General features: G+C 37.7%; 1 protein-coding gene across 3 annotated transcripts in view; it reads right to left on the bottom strand.

Moving 5' to 3' along the window:
• Positions 1-1,545: 1,545 nt before the first annotated feature.
• The window catches only part of GSK3B (glycogen synthase kinase 3 beta), a 196,671-nt gene continuing 174,122 nt past the window's right edge, over positions 1,546-24,094 (bottom strand). For 2 of the 3 annotated variants that reach the window (XM_030330441.1, XM_030330442.1), the window contains 2 exons: positions 21,468-21,566; positions 1,546-6,484 (listed from right to left, as the gene is read on the bottom strand). In XM_030330441.1, coding sequence (XP_030186301.1) covers positions 6,417-6,484; positions 21,468-21,566 — 167 coding nt within the window. In that variant the 3' untranslated portion in view covers positions 1,546-6,416. Of the gene's footprint in view, positions 6,485-15,981; positions 16,032-21,467; positions 21,567-24,094 lie in introns of all 3 variants that reach the window. The other variant, XM_030330443.1, reaches the window with a different exon arrangement.

Raw genomic sequence — 24,094 nt, 5'->3', positions numbered from 1 at the left:
GCCTTTGAACACCTAAAACTGTCCGTTTCTAGGCATCGCAATGGCTGCTATTCATTTACTAGGTTTTGCCTTAGGTGAGGATGGAGTCCATCCCTATAATTAGGCAGAAAAGCCCTTCTAAGTAAGTACTGCTTGCCTTCTGGTTCCCCCATTTATCAGAGGCACTCTGCGGCCAGTCTCTACCTGCCCCAGACTTTATGGGCCCAACTAAAGCCTTGATAACGTTTTCTTGTGGGAAGGCCCGGGGTGGCCTCTCTTTTCTGGAGAAAAGAGGATGTAAAGAGAAACATACATTTGATTGATCATCCCTTCCCAGCTGCTGACTTGTGGGCCTCATCATGTCATGTTACACACCAGCTTCCGTTTTGCCTTGGACACGTTCCCTTAACATGCCCGCAGTGCTTCTAAATCTGTAGGTGCTAGGGGGTGGATGAATACCTCACACCTGAGAAATGGGTGGCCACATCATCACTTTTGGTCACTTCCTTTCACAAACTTCTCCCTGAACTCTGCCATCTGATCCCTCCCTTTCCCAACTACTCTTCTAGTGCACCTGTAAAATGGCATTTGCTATCATTGCTCTCTTGAAACACGATCCAAAGGACAGGTTACTCAGTACTTTTTGGAAGACCTTACATATTAAAAAAAAATGCACTTTCCAGGATTTTAAGTTAAAAGGGTCTCCTGCTCAATTCCAACTCCAAATAAGGCAGGAAATAAAACAGTGGTGAATCCCAAACAAATGCATTTCAATGCCATCAGGAGGCCCATCCCACAAGTGTGATCTTTAGGTCTGCATGGATTCCTTTCCTTCCCCCCAAACCCCTGGCAACTGGTGAACATATTTAACTATTTTACAGATATCAGCCAATCCCATACCACCACCATAAACAAAATAAATAGAGAGCAGACTTTATCCAATATAAATTTGTTTTTATTGAAGCAGCAGTCACATGACTTTATATCTAGCCTTTAGATTAGGCCTGACAGAGTGAGCCAGCCCTAAAAAAATGATGTTTCTTTTTGCACTAAGAGACATAACATGTTTACATACATCATCCAGTATTGGAAATGAGCAGATTCAAACACAACATGTGTTGGTAACCTGGGAGGTACAGCCCCACTGTTTGTGGTGTTCATATATTTTACAGATACTCCCAAAGACCATTACTAATGGGATGAAAGTTAAAAGAAAATACAGCTACACCAAACCATGAACACAGTAATCGAAGACAGCAGCTTATACACATTTTAAAAATTTGTCCCTTTCAGGGACATTTCGTTCTTTTCAAAGCAGTGTCTGCAAAGCTTCCTCTACATCAAATCCAAAGGTTTCCAAGATGGAAGCTGCACCTCTTGGGGCCATACAATAAGATCATTTAAAGAAGGAGAACTAGTGTTTGCATCTCGATTTTTATAACAAAGATCCATGTTTCTCTAATTGGAGGAACGGAGATGGTGATGTGACTATATACCGCAGTAGCAGAATAGGTAGGGTGAAGAAAAGAGGGTTGGGTACTGAAATAAAGACCACACACTTGTGAATTTTAATTTCATTTCCAGGCTAACCTACTTTTTATTTAATGCAAATTACAGTACCAGTTAACTATTTCCAAACCAAGTCACATAGAACGAAATGTATTTACAAGGGAATGGGGAAAGGGAAAAAAAACATTGAGCATACTTTCACAAAAAAGTTTATATTTAAAATGAAAAAAATATCAGTCACAGAGGCATTCAAGTAGTAATAATGTTATACAGATTTTGCTTTTCCTTTATATCAAGACAGATTTGCACAAGTGTTTGCAATAGTTTGTATACAACCCACAGTCCTTTATATATATATATATATATATATAATAAATTTTGTTTAGATTTGTTTTTAAGATGGAAGTGGTCACGCTAATTGGTATGTGTACAGGCCCAAGTGATCCATCGGCAACACACTTATAAATGCAAATTTTACAGGCAAGCACATTTTCATACATCTATCTGTATCTGCCTGTAGACAGATATAATAAGAAAAAAAAACAAACAAAATGAACACAAGGAAGTCTACTTTGTCAAGCTAACCCCTTATGTACTGGTTGTCATTTTGCTTTTATTGCAGAGGTACAAAACGGAGCAACAAACGTGAATAAAACGTCATAACCCTTGTGAAAATAATCCAAACCCCAGGGATTACTTTCAAAGCCTCTCAAACGTAGACCTTAGTCTGGGACTCTATTCTGCTTTTCTCTTATTTTCAGTGGCTCAGGTTTCTACTAGAAAAGACAGATTTTATTGGAAAGCATGCTTACTTTATTTTTCTATATAGGGGAGAAAGTGTTCGGCTCTGTGATTAGATGATCACTAACATCAACAATAGAAATCAGATACAATTTTGGTTTAAAACAAAGAAAAAAACCCCCAAACTCCTGGGGATCTGGCATTGGCCAAACTTCCTTTGGAAGATTCCAAAGTTAAATCCCTTAAAAAGGAAAGGGAAAAAGAAATGAAATGCCAGTGTCTTTATATCCACAGGGATAGAGAATACAGTAGTCCTCTCAGAAACCTTTGCATTGGTGCAGACAAGATGACTGGTCAGGTAGGCTTTGTTAAAACACAAACCAAAAATATGTGTCTAAAAATTAAGAGGACTTAAAAAACTGACACAACATGTCACTGGAAAGAAGGTGCAGTCTTCTGCCTTGCTGGAATGAACACACGATGTTTCAAAAATAGCAACCTTTGGTTTGGTAAAGTTTTTTTTTTTCTACTACTCAAGACATCTTATATGGAGTACTCGGAGGCAAAACAAATGATTTTGATTTTTTTCTTTCAAAAAAGGCCTTCATGATGGGCACACAGTAAGAATTAAACTTATTTTTTTAAGAACGAAATTAAAATGACATTTTACTAAACAGGGGTAGAGGTGGCAGGAGGGAGGGGATGGGCTAAAAGTTCCCTTGTTACAACGACAGCCCTCTATCAGCACGCTGGAGTTCCGTGCAGTAACTGCTAGTAATTAATTGCACTGTAGCATTTTAGACCACTGATGTATCAAAACTCAATACTATTAAGAAACTCTGATTTATAAAACCATCTCTCTCTCTCTCTATCAGGAGGGAAGCAGATAAAGAGGAGGGCATGTAAGGCTCCCGGAATCTGCTGTCTGTAAGACCCATGGTTAGGATTTGGGGAAGAGATGAGCAAACTCGAATCTATTCGGTATCTTCCAGATCTAGGGCTCGCTGGCACTACACTAAGTCCCTGGATGGACTTAAGTATGAAATGAAACTCGTCACTGGTACTGACTGAGGAGGAAACAACTGTTCAGAACCAAAACCAAGGCAGGGCTTAAATGAAATGAGATCATGAACATGGTTTCCTCTTTCCACGCCTGAGCATGGTATCACTGAAATTAACTGTGGAAGGGGCAAAGACACTGTTAGGAGCGAGCTAGTATTTCAAAGGGAAAGGGGCGGGACAGGGACACATGGATAGAAAAACCAATTAAAACTTAAAAAATGAAAAACAAAAACAAAAAACAAACACATGGAAGCGAAGGCACTCCAAACTATATAGATACACTATACATTGCTAGAGTTATTGTTACAATAATACAGGCCGGTACCTACTGTACAGAGTTAAAACTATATGGCTTTAAAAAGCTCGTCTACATTTTGTCTGATTATTAAACAGAATCACTGCCCTGAACAGTAACTTTTTGCTCATTAATAACAGTTCCTGGGTCCACATATTTACATACAAAACAATAAAACTTAAATTTAAAAACACTGAAAGAAAATATAATGTACAAGCTTGAATTTGGTGAGGAGCTTTTATTATTATTATTATTATTATTATTATTATTTACAAAAAGATATTCAGAGACCTGGATCTCACTTGTATAAAAGAGTTCTGTGATACCGCCATGATCCTTGAGAAAGAAAAATCACACACCTCAGCCCTCACACACACACACACACACAATAAGATGAGAGAAAAGCATTATACTTTTCTCTCTTCTTCTCTTACCCCAATTATGGGGGCAAAGGAGGGGGGAGTGTTTCCCAAAACAAGCACAGATTTTTATGGACTCTAGTGGGTATACCAAGTCCAGAGTAGTGTCTGTGTCCAAATCTTTGGCTGGGCAGTCTGGTGCGAAAGCAGGTTTACTTCTCTGTCAGAGACCTGCTGTTCAGCTTCTCTATAAATCTTTTCTGAAAATGGTCTATCAAAGCCATTCCCTGTAGGAATTACCCAGCCAAATACTTTGATTCAGACTTCTTTCAAATCTTAATTAGCTCTCAGAAACCCATTAGAAAATGTAAAAGTCAATTTGTTTGATTTGGTTTGACTGAGTGTGTTTCCTTTCTCACGAACTCTGATACAACCAGAGGTTTGAGAAACCCTTTTTGTGGCCTAAGAGCTTAGCTAAACAGTGAGTGAAAACTAAGACGGCTCACAGTTGCCCTTCCGGGTACTGGTTCACTTCAGCAGGCAGTAGGACTCTCTTGGAGAGTCACACACACTTGGTTAAGAAGCAGGACAGGGAACTGGGACCTGCGTGAGGGCCGCCAAGAGACTCCACTTCCCAATCACAGGGAGGGCGCAAGACCCGGAACATGACCTCAGGTGGCAATGAGGGTGAAGGGAGGCTACACACAGTCTAGGGCTCAGCTCCTCAGCCCTGCAGTCATCAGCTAACCTTGGAAGGTGTGTAGGGAAAGAGTGGTAGAAAGGAAAGGCGGCCATCACTCAAGTGATCTTTAAATGTAAAGTACAACTGATTGTGCCTTAAAGATTCATAGGTCAAGTAATGGCCCATAAGCACCAAGGTGACTAAGGTTCATTTTCGAGTATATAAGGCCCACAAAGATGGCAACCTTAAAAGTATAAAACAAACTAGTTGTGAAAATCTATTTCCTCACTGCAAACATAATCCTTCAATCCTCTTTGCTTTCCAAGGAATATTGCTTTTTCTTCAAAAACAGAGACTGAGTCTTACACCGTTCACTGATACACAAAGAGAACAGAACAAAAACTCTTAACTGGGTGTGGGGGGAAACATTCTTCTTCTCATGCTTCAACCAGTTGATTTTGATACTGTGGACAAAAACAAAAATAAAAGGCAGTATTGAATCTATGTATATATAACATATATACATACACACATTTATATAATCAGCTTTCCTATAAAGTCAGCAGTACACGTGACTGTTTATACCATTTTGATGTGTAGTTCTTAAAATTCCTACCATCTAAAATCATAATGGTCTATCTGACATACATCAATAAATAAAAATTTAAAAGCATGAGGTTAAAAAAAAGCTGAAATTAAATACAGATTTCTAGATTTGGATTTAAAATTAGAACTATGTGCAGAATGTGGCAATTTCTGCAAGCTCAATTTGTAATTAAAAAAATATGAAAAATAAACCAGTAGACTGTTACAGTTCACATTATTTAACTATAATGTCCTCTCAAGTGTCTCTTTCCAAGGGAAGCAACTTTAGAAACAAGTCTGGACAAATTCGTTCACAGTGCTGAGATCTGGCCTTGGCCTGTGCCCTTCCTCCAGGTTCATCAGCTTTTGACCGCTGCAGCCAGAGACACTGGCTCAACACCCTCTCAGCCTTCTCCTAGGCCACTAGGTTAAACTGTACTAAGATCTGCAGAGAACCTTCAGTCAGGCAAACAAAGACCTGCACTCGGAGCACGCTTGCTCCTCTGATCGCCTCCTCTTGAGTTTCTTCACCACTAGCACTGATTACGAGCAAAACAAGACCTTATCAAGTCAATTAAGAATCTTCAAACTTTATTGACCTCCCTGGGTTACATACAAATGATACACATTTCCTTTTTTGTCTGCCACACCTGCCACCAATATGCCAAAGGCAAGTCTTCAAATACCAGAGGATATGGATTAATTTTACAAGTGACATTTAAGTCCCCACTGAGTTATACCTGCTAAAGCTCCCAACCAATTTCAAGCTGTGCACTAGCCCAAAGTCTTACACTTGACTTGAAAAGAAAACAAAGTTCAAAAAAACTTCAGCACAGAACAAAGTCTTCTTCTTTGTGGAAGGGGCATGAGGCAGGAGTCCTGTTTTTAAAGTATACAACAGCAGACTTTTGATAAAAAAGATTGTCGTGGGAGAGAGATTGTGTGTTCTAGTGCTCCGCTTCCCTCCCCACAACCCCTCCCACCCCCTGGATCTCCCTCAAAGTGAGAATACAATGAAATTGGTTTGTATTTATAGATATTTTACAAGGTTAAATAAGAACAACAATAATAATAAAAAAATTGAACACTAAAATGAGCAGGTTTTTTTTCTCTTTTTAATTTTCTTTCCAAACGTGACCAGTGTTGCTGAGTGACACTCAAGTAACTGGTGGTTTTTCCTGTGCAGCTGGCCGCTGGGGGCTGTTCAGGTGGAGTTGGAAGCTGATGCAGAAGCAGCGCTGTTGGTCTGTCCACGGTCTCCAGCATTAGCATCTGCAAATCAAAAGTCCCGAGAGAGCATGAGCAGTGCTGTAACAGCCCGAAGAGAAAAGCACACTGCCCGAATTGCAGACTGTGAGCCGGTGGTCTTCCAAGCTGTATCTAAAAATGTTGTTTTAAATACGGCCAATACCATGAAATCCGAATTTCTTTCTGCTTAGAGCTAAACCCATGCCTTGGCCTGGTCCTGGTGCAGGAAAGATAGTGTCTTTGAGTTAAGTTATAGACTTAGGGGGCCAGACCCCACTTATGTCAAAACTCTTGCTACAACTGGGATTAACAGTACATGCATGAATACTCAGTTGGGAGTCAGCTCACTTGAAAATAAATGAACATCGCACAGCTGCGAAACTTGCTAAAAATTCTGAACCGTGTTATAATGTGCCATCTGCTTAAGTGTAAAATGGGTGGAGGCAATGAATGTAATACGGGTCAGTGTTGAGGCAGAAGCGCTATGCCTAAATCAAGTTCAGCTGTTCACTTTCTAAGTCCCCCCCCCCCTTTTAAACTCCATTATTATTCCACAGCATCTATTAACATTTAAGCAGTTATTTAGTTGCATCTGGGGCAGCACTGCCTCTCAGGTAGGCAACAAGACTGCTGTTCAGTCGGCTAGTCCAGCCACGTCCCTGTGTCATCATGTATGTGACTGTTAATACACAGCTGGGCAAATTTTCTCCCTAGCACTTCATGCTAAGCCTTGAGCAAGAAGAGAAGTGGCTTGACTGGGATGGGTAACTTCTATGAGCCATCTCCCTAGAAGTCATACTGCCCTTGACCATACAAGCTGGTGACACTAAAAAACAAGTCCAGAAGTTTTGCCTCCCTAGAGGCTATAGCTATATCCTATGATGAGTTAAACAACTGTTATGGCTGAATGTAACATTTGGTCCTTGGATCTTTCTTGTTTGAATTTTCTTAATTATAGGAAGAAACAAAAAAAACCCAAGAACACACAGGAACTCTTCACGTAAGGATTAGGTGTTGAGTTTATCATTCCAATGGCTACTCTAAAAAAACTAAACTTCTTTTCTAAATTCCTGATTTTTCCTGCCCTCCAGCCTTCCTTCTATATATTTAACTCAGCCTTTGGGGAAGAAATGTTTATATCTCTTAATTTGGTTACGTGTAATTCATTTAATTTCCTTCAAAACACTTAATAGCTACTTCTACTCCTATTTTCATGCAAATAAGCACAAACATTACAGCACAGGGTCCATGCACAGACCATATTACATTCATTAACTCATCGGTATGGCACATAGACAGGTGGCAGGGTATATGACACAGAACCTTTCTCCAAGGGCAGGTACATGTCTTTTCCAATAATCAGTAAATAACAATGTCTAAAATGTTTTCTTCATGACTCCTGGTCTTTCTTAGATATGTCTTTCTTAGCAGGAATTTTACTCTTCAATGATCATCCAAATTCTATCATCAGGGATAACATCAATTTCTGTCTATGCACATGTTGTAAGCCTTCCTCAAGAAAAACAATCATTTTCGTAATTCAGGCACAGGCTGCTTAAAAAACAAGTCTAGAAAGAGTCTGAAAGGCCACAGAGCTATTTCAGAATTACAATGTTCTTCACAAGTCCAAACTTATTGTGGCATTTCCCGTGCTTTGGCGGACGCTCAGAAACTATGCGTGATCATCACCAAATAGCACTCCTCTCTCATTTTTTATATGTTCTGGTCTTCTTCGGGACTTAAGAGATTTACCAATCATGAGAAATTAATCTGCTTGACCATTTAACAAATATACCAGCATTGTTAGCAGCTCTGGCCATGTCAGCCATCAGCTACACTAGAGGACAACCACTAAGGCTCATCTACAAGGCCATCCAGCTCATTATGTAAATTTACTCTTTAGAAAAATCCTATTGTGGGCATATAACCAGAACAAATTCACCTTCCGAACAATAAAATTTGAAAAGACACTTAGGCTCCTCAGATTTGTCATTTAATGATCTCATATTTCTTCTCTGAATTATCTCCAAATCACTTAGTAACTAAAATTTTAACAGCTCATTACTTTGATTACAAATATCCTTGATACCTAAAGTCACACGACTGTATTCATTCATCAAACAAAAACACCTTTGCCCACTGCAATGAATTCCACTTAAAGTCAAATTATATATGTCCTTGAGAAAAAGAACTGAGATCTGTTTTTCAGAGGCAGACAAAGTATAGGGAGGAGAAACGCAAAACAAAGAAAATATAAAGTTCTACAAACTCAATAGTAGCTCCAACAGAACACCTGGCTTAGTGACTGAACAAAACTACATTTCAGATGCTCTTCTTGGTACATACTTACTTTGTTCCTACTGTCAAATCAGAAACCTTATTTTATTAAAAAAAATTTTTTAACAATTTTTTTTAACATTTATTATTGAGAGACAGAGATACAACATGAGCATAGGAGGGGCAGAGAGAGGAGGAGACACAGAATCTGAAGCCCGCTCTAGGCTCTGAGCTGTCAGCAGAGCCTGACACGGGGCTCGAACTCAACAAACTGTGAGATCATGACCTGAGCCGAAGTTGGACGCTTAACCGACTGAGCCACCCAGGCGCCCCTTATTTTATTTTATATAATTGAATATGGGCCTTTTATAATAAAAATGTTTATTAATTACAAATTGTCACTGGATTTGGATATTTACTGTAATTTCTATAACGTTTCTTCTCAAACATTTAAACAGTGACTGTTTAAAAGCAGCAAAATTCATTTTGCTCATTTCTCCTGCATTCCCTTCCCTTTAACATTCATACTGGTAAAATTGATACTACATGGCATTATGGTTTAAAGGATAGGCTAACGTCTTTTGATTATATAAATTTTTTTTTTTCAACGTTTATTTATTTTTGGGACAGAGAGAGACAGAGCATGAACGGGGGAGGGGCAGAGAGAGAGGGAGACACAGAATCGGAAACAGGCTCCAGGCTCTGAGCCATCAGCCCAGAGCCCGACGCGGGGCTCGAACTCACGGACCGCGAGATCGTGACCTGGCTGAAGTCGGACGCTTAACCGACTGCGCCACCCAGGCGCCTCCGTCTTTTGATTATAAAGCATCCAACTCAACTATGAATAACCACAGACTGACTATACAGTCTCTTGTTTTTAGTCTTGAGATGCTATTTTGAAATTCACAATGACACATCTTTCTTAAATCTAATCTAATTCCACAAACATGGACTAAGAGACCCAGCAGTACAACTTAACAGCTGTATGATCCTATAACAGGTTATTTAACCTATGTCTTAATTTCCTCATCTGTAAAATGGAGATAATATCACTTGCCTATGAAATAAGACCCATAAGGTGCTTTAGCACAGCACCTGGGTTATAGTAATTGTTCAATCAATGGAAAGGTAAAAGAGACATCTAAAAATACATAAATTTATAGTTTAGTGTGACTGCAATAACCACCATCACCACCATAATAAAGGGGCAGCAACTGTTAACATCTGAGTGCTTACCAATGTGCCAGACATCATACTAAGTACACTGCAGCATGTCATTTAGCCCACAGAACAACCCCAAGAAATAGGTATAATTATTGCTCCCATTTTGCAAAGGGGAAAATAGAGGCAAAAGAAATTAAGTAATGTGCCCAAGGTTGCAGAGCTGACAAGCGGGAGAACTGAGTACAGAGGGATTAGAGAAGAGAATGATGGCCTTTATGGGCAGTACAGGGGACAGAAGAAAGGATTTCCTGGCAAAGGGAGAAAAGAGCTTAAGGGGACTTTCATTCAGACCCAACTCCTATGTAATTGATTTACTACGATTTCTAAAAGCCTATTTCTATTATCTAAAAGGGTTACTCATTAAAACAGATCTGTGAATTTATGATATGAATTAAAAATAGTTATTTTATTTCCTAATTCTCAATCTATATGGGGTATACAGAGATACAAGTGTTTTGGAAACAACTATAGAGGTGATATTTCACTGACATCTAAGCTTCTTAGAAACCAGTGCCTATTACCATCCTTCTAATGCTACTTCAGAACCAACCAACCAACTAACCAACCAACCAACAAAGGACAGATTTCAGGGAGAATGGAGAGAATAATCAGCTTTGAGGAATGAAGGTATAAGATCATTCTTACACACTGTGGTAGCCGCTTTCCAAGATGGCCCCAATGAGTCATGCCTCTTGGATGTCGATACCCTAAGGTAGTCCCTTCTCCCAGGAATAGGGCTGACCTATGTAACCAACAGGATACTGCAGAGGCAATGAATGGTGTGTGATTTCCAAGGTCAGGACATAAAAGACACTCTGGTTTCCACCTTGTCCTCCGTCCTCCTTGGATCACTTGGTTCAAGGGAAACAGCTGCCACAATGTGACACTTTAGCAGCCCCGTGGAAGGTACACATGGTAAGGGGACATGCAGCCAGGATGGATTCACCAAGCATATAAATGAGCCATCCTAAAAGCAGATCTTCCAGCCCCAGGTAAGCCTTCCAATATCTGGAGCCCTGGCTGACATCAACCTCATAAAAGACTCTGACCTAGAATCATCCAGCTAGGCAGCTTCTCAATTCCTGACCCATATAAACCATGTGAGATAATAAATGTTTATTCTTGTTTTAAGCTGCTAAATTTTGGGGTATCTTAATCTGTAGCAACAGAAAACTAACACATACACATAGGTCAAATAAGTTAAATGCCAGGCAGAATTTACACTCACAAGCCCATGAGAGCATCCCTGACCAACTCCCTTTATAAGATTAAGTATGCTCCTAATAAAACATAAAAAAGGCAAGGAAAATGGTATCAGATGATCAATTGTTTTTTCCCCTAATTCTAAGAAGATTCTATGGTTCTGTAGCTTTTGTGCTGGATAGCGCAAAGGGAATTTGTGTACGTATTTACTGAAACCAACTTTATTCTGTGTGGCTTCAGAGACAAAAATGACAAGTAGGGCAACCTCATAGTGAAGCCAAGAGTGAAGCCCTAAGGTGTCTGGTTCTCAATAAAATTCATGAGGGTGCAACTTTTATCCCACAGAATTTTTTTTTAAGCTTATTTATTTTGAGTGAGAGAGACAGGGGGAAAGAGCGAGAGCATGTGCAAGAGTGAGCAAGGGAGGGGCAGAGAGAGAGAGAATCCTAAACAGGCTCCGTGCTGACAGTGGGGCTTGATCCCACGAACCATGAGATCATGACCTGAGCCGAAATCGAGTTGGCTTAACTGACTGAGCCGCCCAGGCGCCCCATGCTCTAGAGAAAATTTTGATGTACAAAATTCCATATATAATACACATACATTTTTCTCGGAGAGGAACCATAGCTTCTCCCCTACCTCTCAGCCTTTCAGAGAACTGTCAGAGTGGCAAGATAACTGAGTCATGGATTCATTGAGCAGCTGTCTCAATACTGAGGAAACTGTCCCACCTAGTTGCTCAGGTCATAAACCACAAGTGATCACCAGGATTCTTTCCTTTCCCTATCCCCCTACATCTAATGCATCAGCAAGTACTGTCTATTCTCCCTCCCAATGTGTTTAATCAAATGTACAAATGGCAAGGGGAAGGAGAGTGAATGGAAAGTCCCATCTTTATAAACTGTTGTCAAAGTGTTTAAATGAAAAGAGAGTTAGCAAACAAGGAAACAAGCTGGGAGGAAAGGACAGAAAACATAGGAGGCTGGGTGTTCCAAAGGCCGTGCCACCATGAATCAGCATTCTGCAACTATGGGTTTATAAAAGATAAAGCCTTCTAAGTAATATAAGTGCTCACTGGCCCCGCAGCAACAATGGAAATGTTCTATCTACACTCTCGTATAGGGTGGCTGCTAAGCTACATATAGTTACTTAATTTTAACTGAAATTAAATAAAAATAAAAGCTTAGTTCCCTATTTATCCTAAACATGTTTCAAGTTCTTAAAAGCTATAAAAAATCATTAAATTTTTAGTATTTTTATCATTGACAGATTAGTGAAAGAGCATATTTCAAATATATCAAATCCTTTTTCTATTTTACATGTACTTTATAAGTATATTTGGCTAGCTTTAAGTACACTTTTATTTCCTTATTTCTTTTATTATACTCTCCCAAGTCCATTTTATGTTGCTATTTGCCACTATTGTCTTTCTATTAACAGTTAGAAATGTTGGGGCGCCTGGGTGGCGCAGTCGGTTAAGCGTCCGACTTCAGCCAGGTCACGATCTCGCGGTCCGTGAGTTCGAGCCCCGCGTCGGGCTCTGGGCTGATGGCTCAGAGCCTGGAGCCTGTTTCCGATTCTGTGTCTCCCTCTCTCTCTGCCCCTCCCCCGTTCATGCTCTGTCTCTCTCTGTCCCAAAAATAAATAAACGTTGAAAAAAAAAATTAAAAAAAAAATAAATAAATAAAATAAAAAAAACAGTTAGAAATGTCTCACGACAGGTCAACTCCTCTAAAAGATAAAATTTTGGCAGCCTGGGATATGTTACTTATACTGTGTAGCTAACTCAGGAAGTTCCTATTCAAATTGTTCCAAGTGGAAATATCTTTATTAAAAAATCATATTTTAGATATTAGAGTTATTAACTGACACAGGAATAAGACCATTATTTACAGAGAATCAAATGGATACCCTAAACTTGTATTTAAATTGAAATCATGGGGCGCCTGGGTGGCGCAGTCGGTTAAGCGTCCGACTTCAGCCAGGTCACGATCTCGCGGTCCGGGAGTTCGAGCCCCGTGTCAGACTCTGGGCTGATGGCTCAGAGCCTGGAGCCTGTTTCCAATTCTGTGTCTCCCTCTCTCTCTGTCCCTCCCCCCGTTCATGCTCTGTCTCTCTCTGTCCCAAAAATAAATAAACGTTGAAAAAATAAATTAAAATAAATAAATAAATAAATAAATTGAAATCATAACCTACATCAATGAAATGAAAGTATCATCTGTAAGGAAAAGGACTCAATTTTCATTTTTCTCTTTATAATGTCTACTATGAGTTTTTGACAGTTTTGGGTGTATAATAATGAGGGAGAGGGAGGGGGGAACCCCTCTTCAGCAAAGCATCATTACCTCTTTTTTCATATTTTTCTGAGGAAAAGATGTGCCACAAGTAGTTTCAGTCATTTCAAAAATAGAACTGCAATTCAGATGCTACTGAGCCAAACTAGTCCACTAGCAAAGTTGGAGGGCTTGTCAATAAGACTGTTTATATTTTATCTGCCAGCACCAGAGAGGTGTTCTGGGCTCAGGCATAGAGGACACTGAAGAAACGTGGTCATTCAGGGTAGGGAACTGAAGGTCATGGGGACACAGGAAACACTTTTACCTAATTTAGGAATAAAGAATATGCTTATATGAATATAAGCAGGTGACTTCAGGCAAGGAACTAAGGAATATTTGAAGAACATCTAAAAGAATATTTGATAGGACGTTCATCAACTTAATCAACTTTTGGAGGGGGGGAAAAACAGGTACAATTTTTGACTCAATGGGAGAAAACAGGTTTTGAATAAAAAGAAACAATTTCTGGGGCACCTAGGTGGCTCAGTTGGTTGAGCCCCCCCGACTCTTGATTTCAGTTCAGGTCACGATCCCAGGGTTGTGGGATTGGGCCCCATGTTGGACTCTGTGCTGAGAGTGGAGCCTGCTTAAGATTCTTTCTCACCCTCTGCCCCTCTCCCTCACTCGTGCACTCACTCACTCTCTCTCTCAAAAAAAAAAAAAAAAAAGGAAAAAAAATTTCCTGAAAATAATACTTAGTGCTGCTCTGATGAAAATAATAACTAAGCTGGTTTGACTTTAGGTATCTATATAAAAAACTTGCCAAGTGAACTTGAAACCTTAACATAGGATAGGTACATCCTCATTGGTGTCAGTCATTGTGTCAAACTGACACATGTGGATGGATGTATTTCAAACACAGAGCCAATAGGAAGAACTGAGTATAGCACTGTACCTAAAAAAGACACCCACATTCTTGGGCTACCAAGTTAATAATACCTAAAAATACATGTCCACACATGCACACAGCACCTTCTCCACCCCCACTCTGGGCTGGCTAATGTTAAGGTAATGGAGAAATGGAAAAATATATCCACTGCCAGTTGGCAGTATAAACTGGGACATACTTTCTGGAAGGCAATTTGCTATGTATCAAAAACTTAAAAATCTTTCATTATCTTTTGACTTGGCAATTATACTTTTAAAGACTGAGATGTAACACAAATGTCCAAGAATAAGTAATTAAGTTAAATAAATTATGGTATAGGCTTAAGATGTATAGTCCTAACCCCCTACCCCCTGAATACCATAGCCCATTAAAATTTTTTTTTTTTTCAACGTTTATTTATTTTTGGGACAGAGAGAGACAGAGCATGACCGGGGGAGGGGCAGAGAGAGAGGGAGACACAGAATCGGAAGCAGGCTCCAGGCTCTGAGCCATCAGCCCAGAGCCCGACGCGGGGCTCGAACTCACGGGCCGCGAGATCGTGACCTGGCTGAAGTCGGACGCTTAACCGACTGCGCCACCCAGGCGCCCCTACCATAGCCCATTAAAAAAAAAAAAAAAAAAAAAAGCACGTCTCACTGCCCATTCATATATAGACTAATATGTAAAATGTTACCTTTCATTAATCTTAGGATTGAGAATATGGGAGGCTTCTATTTTCTACAATAACTATATATTATGTTTTTAATAGAGAAAATTCCCCATTTTTAAAAGTTATATACTATTAGAAATTCCATATATATTTGGGTTAAGATAAAGAGACAACAGAAAGGACATGGTTAGGAAATGGAACACCTGAGGGCCTACCCTCCAGATTCTACAATCAGACAAGATACGGATTCAGCTTTCCCAGAACACACAGTACAGTGGCAAAGAGACAAAGGATAATAGTACCTGGGGAGGGGATGAAAGGATGGTAACCATCATTTTGGAAAGTATTTGATATATGGACTTAATTTGTATAATATTTTAACTCTCAAAAATCAGTGAAAACAGACAATGGGAGAAATTATTCTGGGTGTAATTCTGCCCAGCTAGAAAGAACTGACTGGCGATGTAGGTGACAGGAATTCTGAAGTAAAAATAACTGTAGTAGCAAGTAAAGGGAACCACTGGCCCTGGCTAACTCTGAGCCATGACTTTAGTCAATGGATTCAGTCAATGGATTTCAAAAAGTTCAGGAAACAATAGGTATGATTTTATGGCTATAGTCTTCAAAAGGGGCTCAAAACTGACAAGAAATAGAACATCAGAAAAAACAAAACTCTGACCAAGCAATTGCAAATAATCTCAATGCAAAGTAAAGGGAGAAGAACCAAAGAAACCAACTGAAAGGGTTTTCTCTGATAAAGTCATAATTTTAAATATAGATAACTTTAAGAGGGGCACATATCCAAGGAAGAACAGAAAATAACAATATGAACCTGTAAGAACAGGCCAGTTTCGGTTTAAATAAGGTAACAGCATAAGGTTTTCAAAATAAGGTCAAGAAAAGTTAAACCCTCTGACCAGGTAAAAAGACAGAGAAGACAGACCTTGTCCAACTCCTATCATGATTCCCTTTTCTGTTAGAAGGGTTTTCAACCTGGAAAGGATATAACAAAAATCCTAATAAACAAAATGCAGCCCAAGGAAGGTGAGGGCAATCTATACATTTTAAATGTCTTTAAACCCAGAATCAAAAGTCCAAGAAATAAACTCTTAAATGGATTACAGAAACCCACAGTGGACAAATAGTAGACACTAGAAATTTTCCTAAGTCTTAAAAAGAAAGTTTAATTTCCATTGATAGTTACCTTTTTGATGGAAAACATTTCTTGAAAAATTTCCTGATAACAATAAAGCATTTTATAAAATTTTTCATAACATTATTATACACATAAGCATTGTAAAGTTGGTCTATAGCTAAGCAAACAAGAGGGGTAAACAATCACTCAAGAGGCCACCAGAAAAATAATTTCTAATAAGCCTTGCCTAATACTATTTAACTTATTTTATCAGTAACTTGGGTAAAGGCAAAAAAATCTCTAAGTAGGCCCTGCCTTGCTTGTACTGTTGGACATCATTTATTAGCTGCTTAAAAGGAGGCCAAAAATTGTTATGTTTATGAAACGTGTACATGATATATAATTGTACAGAAAACCTAACTCCTTGACACAGAACATATTCAGGATCAGAATCTGAAATCCTCATTAATATGGAGAGTAGTTGGTCATCATAAAATTTGAAGGACTTTTGGGTGTAAGGATTGGGCTGGTTCTATATAATTCCAGAGGAGGAACACAGAATGGAAGAAAGTATTAGGGACAAATTTCAGGTTGAAAAAAGGATAAACTTTCTAACAGAAATACAGACAGAATATGCTCATTCTTGCAGTAATGAGCTTCCAGTTACTGAATATACAGAAGCATGGGATAGATGGCTAGTTCTCACCAGTCAGTAAGGTGAACTGAAATCAGTGGTTTTTATTTATTTATTTTTTGAATGTCAATTAGTATTTTATTTTGTTTTTGTCAATTACTATTTTATTTTATTTTTTTTCAATATATGAAGTTTATTGTCAAATTGGTTTCCATACAACACCCAGTGCTCATCCCAAAAGGTGCCCTCCTCAATACCCATCACCCACCCTCCCCTCCCTCCCACCCCCCATCAACCCTCAGTTTGTTCTCAGTTTTTAACAGTCTCTTATGCTTTGGCTCTCTTCCACTCTAACCTCTTTTTTTTTTTCCTTCCCCTCCCCCATGGGTTTCTGTTAAGTTTCTCAGGATCCACCTAAGAGTGAAACCATATGGTATCTGTCTTTCTCTGTATGGCTTATTTCACTTAGCATCACACTCTCCAGTTCCATCCACGTTGCTACAAAAGGCCATATTTCATTTTTTCTCATTGCCACGTAGTATTCCATTGTGTATATAAACCACAATTTCTTTATCCATTCATCAGTTGATGGACATTTAGGCTTTTTCCACAATTTGGCTATTGTTGAGAGTGCTGCTATAAACATTGGGGTACAAGTGCCCCTATGCATCAGTACTCCTGTATCCCTTGGGTAAATTCCTAGCAGTGCTATTGCTGGGTCATAGGGTAGGTCTATTTTTAATTTTTTGAGGAACCTCCACACTGTTTTCCAGAGTGGCTGCACCAATTTGCATTCCCACCAACAGGAAATCAGTGGTTTTTAAATTTAATAGCAGAACCACTGCACTGAAAGAAACCTTACTCAGAAGACTGATATACAAAACAGATAAAGAGAGAAAACTGCTCTAGCTAAAATTCCCTACCACATCTCACACTTAACTCATCTGGCTTTGGACCAGATAATCTTTAAAGTGATTCATGTTTGATCAGTAAAACTACAATTTCTCAAGATTTATTACTCTAAATAGTTTAGATGAATGGTCTTCCAAATGGAGTGAATGAGAGGTGGGAGAGTGGAGCAAATCAGAAAATATATATATATATATATATATATATATATATATATATATATATACACACACACATACACACACACACACATACACACACACACACATACATACACACACACATATAAAATTGTTATATATTAATATGTATAATAAAATTATATATCATACATATGCAAAATCATATTTTATTGACAGAATAGTATATATAATTTTCAAGAGTTTCTTATCAGAGCCATGATCAACTATAATGTCCCCAGAAACTGAGGTATTTTAAAAACAATTTAGAAAGAAAGTTTTTAAGAAAAAAAAAAAATCAACATCCATACCCACTAATTTAACACAACTGTTTTAATTTTTGTATATATTTAACGTGTTTCTATCCATAGACAAACATTAATTTTGGCACTTGCCAACATGGTACATAAGATTTGATGAATATTTCTACAAATGTCTATGTAAGCTCATAATTATTTATAATTACATAAAGATGGAGATTCCATAATATATCAAAACAATTTCCTCCTGTTGACCATTCAGATCAGACTGGCTCTCCTTGTTATTATTATATAATTATTCCTATTTGTATCTCTGTACACGGTAGCTTTTTGTCTTCTATTAAAAGTATCCTGAAGTTAAGATCTCCAAAGTGGGGTTAGTGAACTAAAAAGTATGAACTCTGGTGGTTCTTGTTATATACAGTAATGCCTTCCAACAGGTCTTAAATCAATTTACCTGCAGTCATCCCCTGAACTCTGAATACAACACTAGTTTAAGCACTTTTATACTTTACATCTTCTCACAAGTCTATGTAATGAGTATTTACTATTCCTGTTTTTTATGGATAAGGAAACTGAAGCCAAGAGAGACAATAAGAGCATGTATATTTTAAGGTCTTATTAAAGAATATAACCCACATTGCCAAATTCTTATTTAAAATATAAATAATCATACATACATATTTATTTAAATATAGACAGCTGTTAATGTTGCATAGTCAATTCCTTCATCTAGATCAGCATTTCCTGAGACACGTTTGGTAACATACTTTAGTTCTCACTACTACCCCAAAAGAAAATGGTTTCCCCCTGACTATACTGTGGGGTTATGCTGTTGGCTTACACCATGGGGCGCTTAAAAAGGTATCCTTATGAAAACTCATTATTGCATTTATTATTGGAATGCTGAAGGGAACTTCATTTAATGTATCTCTTATAGTACCAAATCTGAGGCCCCAAGGGAGAAATACTCAAACAGCAGGGCCAGAAACATTTTGCTTCTCCTAAGCCATCAGTGTGCTTATTTAATGAAAAATGGGAAATTTTAACAGGTAGCATTTCTTTATTTACTTTAGCCACTAGGAGGAAGCTCAAGGCAGTATCTGAAATCCTCTTTGGTAAATATTAAGATACTCAAGTATCTTCTCCCTGTATTAAATTCCTCATACTCTATTTTACTTCAACTTTGAAGTAAACTCTTAGGACAAGAGTCCAATGTCATTTCCATATTTATACCGAAAGCTGATTTCAACTGCTTTAAGAATACACACACACACACACACACACACACACACACACACACACACACAGTTAAAACCTTGGATTGCGAGTTCTTCAAGTGTTCTGCAAGATGGGCAAACATTTCTAATATATTTTAACCTAATAAACAAGTGATGTCTTGTAATAAGTGTAGTACCTGATGGAGAATGTCATATGACCACAACTCAGCCAATGGTTCTTGAAATCCAATTTGATACACAAGTGCTTTGGATTACAAACATGTTTTCAAAACAAATTATCGCAAACCAAGATTTTACTGTATTTTTTTGGCAGCGGGTGTGTGTGGGGGGGAATCTGCTGTAACTTGTATCAATGCAACATAAAGATCAGGTTATACTATGCTTCGACCAGGCAGATAATATGCCCCAAACCTTACTTTAATTTGTTTAGTATCTCATACTAAGGAAGTCATTTAAAATTACCCAAAACTTACCAATCATAATTCTCATTTGTATTCATAATCCAAAGCAATTCTAACAAAACTCCTGGAAACTAGCTCAACAAGTAACTGCATTAATTCAGGGTTAGGGGCTGTTCATGTTTTGAACAATCAACCTACTCTACTCAGGCCAGGGATTTAAGTTTATTAATAGCTCATCTAAGCAATTCTATCTTGCTTTTAAATAAATTGGTCATAGTTTAAAAACATTTATATTTAAAAAATTTAAAGCACAATTCAGCATATATTTGATTTTTACAATATTACTCTAGGAGAGTACTGCCACTCATTTTACGGGTTGAGAAAACTAATAAGACATTACTAAAACTAATGAAGTTCATATGACTTTCTCAAAGTAGCATGTGCTGATGGAACTAGAACTAGAAAAGAAACCTTTCTAGACATTTTCTGGAATGAAGGTAGGACATGGACTAAAGTGAAATGTTTCTCATCTTTATTAGCAATGTTCTAAAAAAACTTTGCAGAGGAACAAACAACTGTGTGTCAGAAAACAAGAGATGAATTATGACCTTTCTGCTGAATGCTAAGAACTAACAATGAAATATTTTATCTCTTGCAGCATCAATGCCCTTAGGCAAAAATGGGTCTGATCAAACTCAATTCAATATAACAGATGATTTAAACTTCATTTTAAACAGCATCTAGCCATTCTTCGGAGAACCTTTAAATTCATTAGAGAATTGGGAGATTTTCAGAATATCTGCAGTTCTCACAAAATCAGGCCCCATTAGCTGGCTAAGGAGACTAGCAGTATACCCGAGCTCTAACCTAGGAGACCATGAGGGCATTTTTTTTTTTTTCACTGATGAGATCTAGTCACTTTTGATCTAAATCTTAGTTAAGTGTATTTACACTACAGTTTTAGCCTTTCAAAATATTAAATTATACCAATCTATATTTATACTTCTTGAAAATTTGCCTCTCTAGTAGATATAGTTTACATTCAGAGTGATGGAACTAAAGTAAATTACCTTCAATATTATTACATTTGTACAGATTGTTTCCTGATACAGGTATCTCATCTGACCTATATTAATCAAGAAATTATTTGAAAAGAATGATTTTTAATATAACAACTAAGATGACAGAATTTAACATTAAGATATTTACAATTTATATCTAAAGTATTTATGGGGTCCTTTCATGCTTCTTGGAAATAAAGCAACATTTTATTCACATTTATTCATTTGGCTGTGCTATGTTTTTAATACCTGGATGGTATTAAATGTTCACATGTATCAAATGAAATAAAATGGAAGTAATCATGTCTTTAAAAAAAACAGAGTATTTTTTTTTGCATTTAATAACTTGTTTTATTTTTTATTTTTTTAAATTTACATCCAAATTAGTTAGCATATAGTGCAACAATGATTTCAGGAGTAGATTCCTTAATGCCCACTACCCATTTAGCCCATCCCTCCTCCAACAACCCCTCCAGTAACACTCTGTTTTCCATATTTATGAGTCTCTTCTGTTTTGTCCCCCTCCCTGTTTTTATATTATTTTTGTTTCCCTTCTCTTATGTTCATCAAAACAGAATATGTTTTTATGGAAGAGACTTATGTTCTCACCTGAGGCTGCTGTGGCATTTGTAGGGGTTGAAGCAGCTGCTTGAATCCGAGCATGAGGAGGAATAAGAATGGTAGCTAGAGGTGGATTACTTGACAGTTCTAAAGAGAAGTAAGATACATGTTAGAACCCATTCTGAACTCTGTATGTGAAACTACTTTTATTGTTAACAATAAGCATAAAATACTGCATTAAAACACTGGCTTAAGAGAAAAAAAGACATGATAAACCTACATCTAAAACTAAATCAATGAGCTAGAAATCAATTTATAGACAAAGTCCACAGAAATGTTGTACACATAACTAAGGCACTATCTAATAAAATTAATATATGTCTGAGAAGTAAAGATAGCTTAGGGAACTGTACTGGCTGATGGTTTGAGAATAAGCGTATCACTAAGATATATTTCCATCTTTCATTAACTTAAATATACTAGGTTTTCCCATACGGCTCTGACAGTATTTGACTACAGGAATTGAGAGTGATGATGTCATAGAAAAGAGACTAGGACTATTGTTTGCGTATGCATGCATGGACCAAACTACCTGACTGTTAAAAGTTTCATTGCTTTTATTAAAAATAATTTTTTTAAGTTTATTTATTTTGAGAGAGACAGAAATAGTGCAAGCAGGGGAGGGGCAGAGAGAGAGATGGAGAGAGAGAGAGAATCCCAAACAGGCTCCATGCTGCCAGCGCAGAGCCTGACCTGGGGCTCAAACTCATGAAACCATGAAATCATGCCCTGAGCCGAAACCAAGAGTCAGACGCTTAACCGACTGAGTCACCCAGTTACCCCAAAAATCAGAATGGTTTTATTCCACTCTATTTTCCTTTTTAACTCAGTAAGATCATTACTTTGATTCTAAGTTTGAAATAGGCTTTTTACCTTCATGTAGAAGTTTTTGTCGACTGTAAACAGAGTGGCTTTCTTTAAAGAATCAAGTTCTATATATAAGCCTTAAGAAGCAATTTAAGATGACACTGGATCTAATGATGCACACATATAGCAAGAAGTAGGTAGTGAGCTCTTACATGTAAGTATCTGGTATTAGCTTTGGTAACGTGACTGTTTTCCTGGTCTGCTCAGGATAACTCTGGTTTATTTTTGTTATCCCAGCATTTATCTAGTGACTGTTGATTTTCATGCTCATAAGTGTTGCAATTTGAAGGGATAATTACACAACCATACTAGTTACAGGAAGACATTCTTTGAGCTACTGCATACACTTTGACAATTTACAGATATGGCATGGAATAAAAAAAAGTTAACCAGTATAATCTTAAAGTAAATTCACATAACAAAATTAACCATTTTAAAGGTTTAGCGGCATCTAGTACATTCACAATGTTGTACAACCATCATCTCTATCTAGTTTCAAAACACTGTCATCACTCAAAGGGAAACCTTTAGCACTCACTCCCCATTCGTCCCTCCCCCCAGCCCCTAGCAAGGGAAATAGTGTTTTAATATAGTAGCTTAAAAACATTTTCTGTTGCAAAGCCCCTGTTAATATGGACTTACTCAAATTGGTACCTAAATATCTAAATTTTATACTAAATGATACCAGATTCTGGTAAAAATATACAAACAAAAAACCCTCAACAAACCTATCCCAAGATTTATGAAAAATGAATGGGAACAAAAGCCTAAAACTGAGTGAATTTATTAATTATTATTATTTATTAATTATTTATTAATTCTTCCCCTTAAATGAGAAGATGTAAGGCAGCTTCCCTGGATAGAAGTATTTCTCATGTCTTCCCTGGAAGCCAGTTAGAAAACCACTGCCTTAATGATCAAGTTTGAAGAGATGCTGTTTTCTCATAATCAGCTTTTAGCTGTTTTGGTTCTCACAGAGGAAAAGGAAGATCCTAAGTTGTTTTATTTCTAGTTAATCCAATTTTAACCCACAATCTTGTATCTATGAAAGCAAGAGAATCCTAATTACCATGGCTGATGACTCTATGGTTCTAGTAATAAAAATTAATGCAGGGTGTGGTAACTACTTTTGATTAACCTAAAAGATTTACCATCTCAATTACAATTAAAATCTGCTAAAATAGAAAGGCTTCTTAAAATTCATCCATCTATCCTCCCATGTGTCTATCAATACTGAGCATAAAACTGTGTTAAGTCAGAGAAAAAGATAACCATCTTTGATTAAAAGAAATTGAAAATGGAAGGTCAACTGCACAAATAAGCCGGCAAGAAAGGCATTCAACCTATTCAGGATAGGGGCACTTTTAAATTAAAAAGATCTCTATGAGGGACACCTGGGTGGCTCAGTCGGTTAAACGTCCGACTCCGGCTCAGGTCACGATCTCACGTCACGGTTTGGGAGTTTGAGCCCTGCATTGGGCTCTGTGCTGACGGCTCAGAGCTGGAGCCTGCTTCAGATTCTGTGTCTCCCTCTCTCTCTCTCTCCCCCTCCCCTGCTCATGCTCTGTCTCTCAGAAATAAATAAAAATTAAAAACAAAAAAAATGATCTCTATGACTAAGTGCCCAACATCTAAAAGAAAATCTAAAAATGGAAAAGATGACCAGAGATTTTAAGGCATTTTGACAAAGCCACTTTTAATATTATCTTTAAAATGAACTGAATATCAGCAGTCTGTGGTCACTGTAC

This window comes from Lynx canadensis, chromosome C2 (assembly GCF_007474595.2).
Source record: "Lynx canadensis isolate LIC74 chromosome C2, mLynCan4.pri.v2, whole genome shotgun sequence".
NCBI classification, from domain to species: Eukaryota; Metazoa; Chordata; class Mammalia; order Carnivora; family Felidae; genus Lynx; species Lynx canadensis.
Note: the sequence above shows the minus strand (reverse complement) of the source record. Positions and strands in the feature narration are given on the sequence as shown.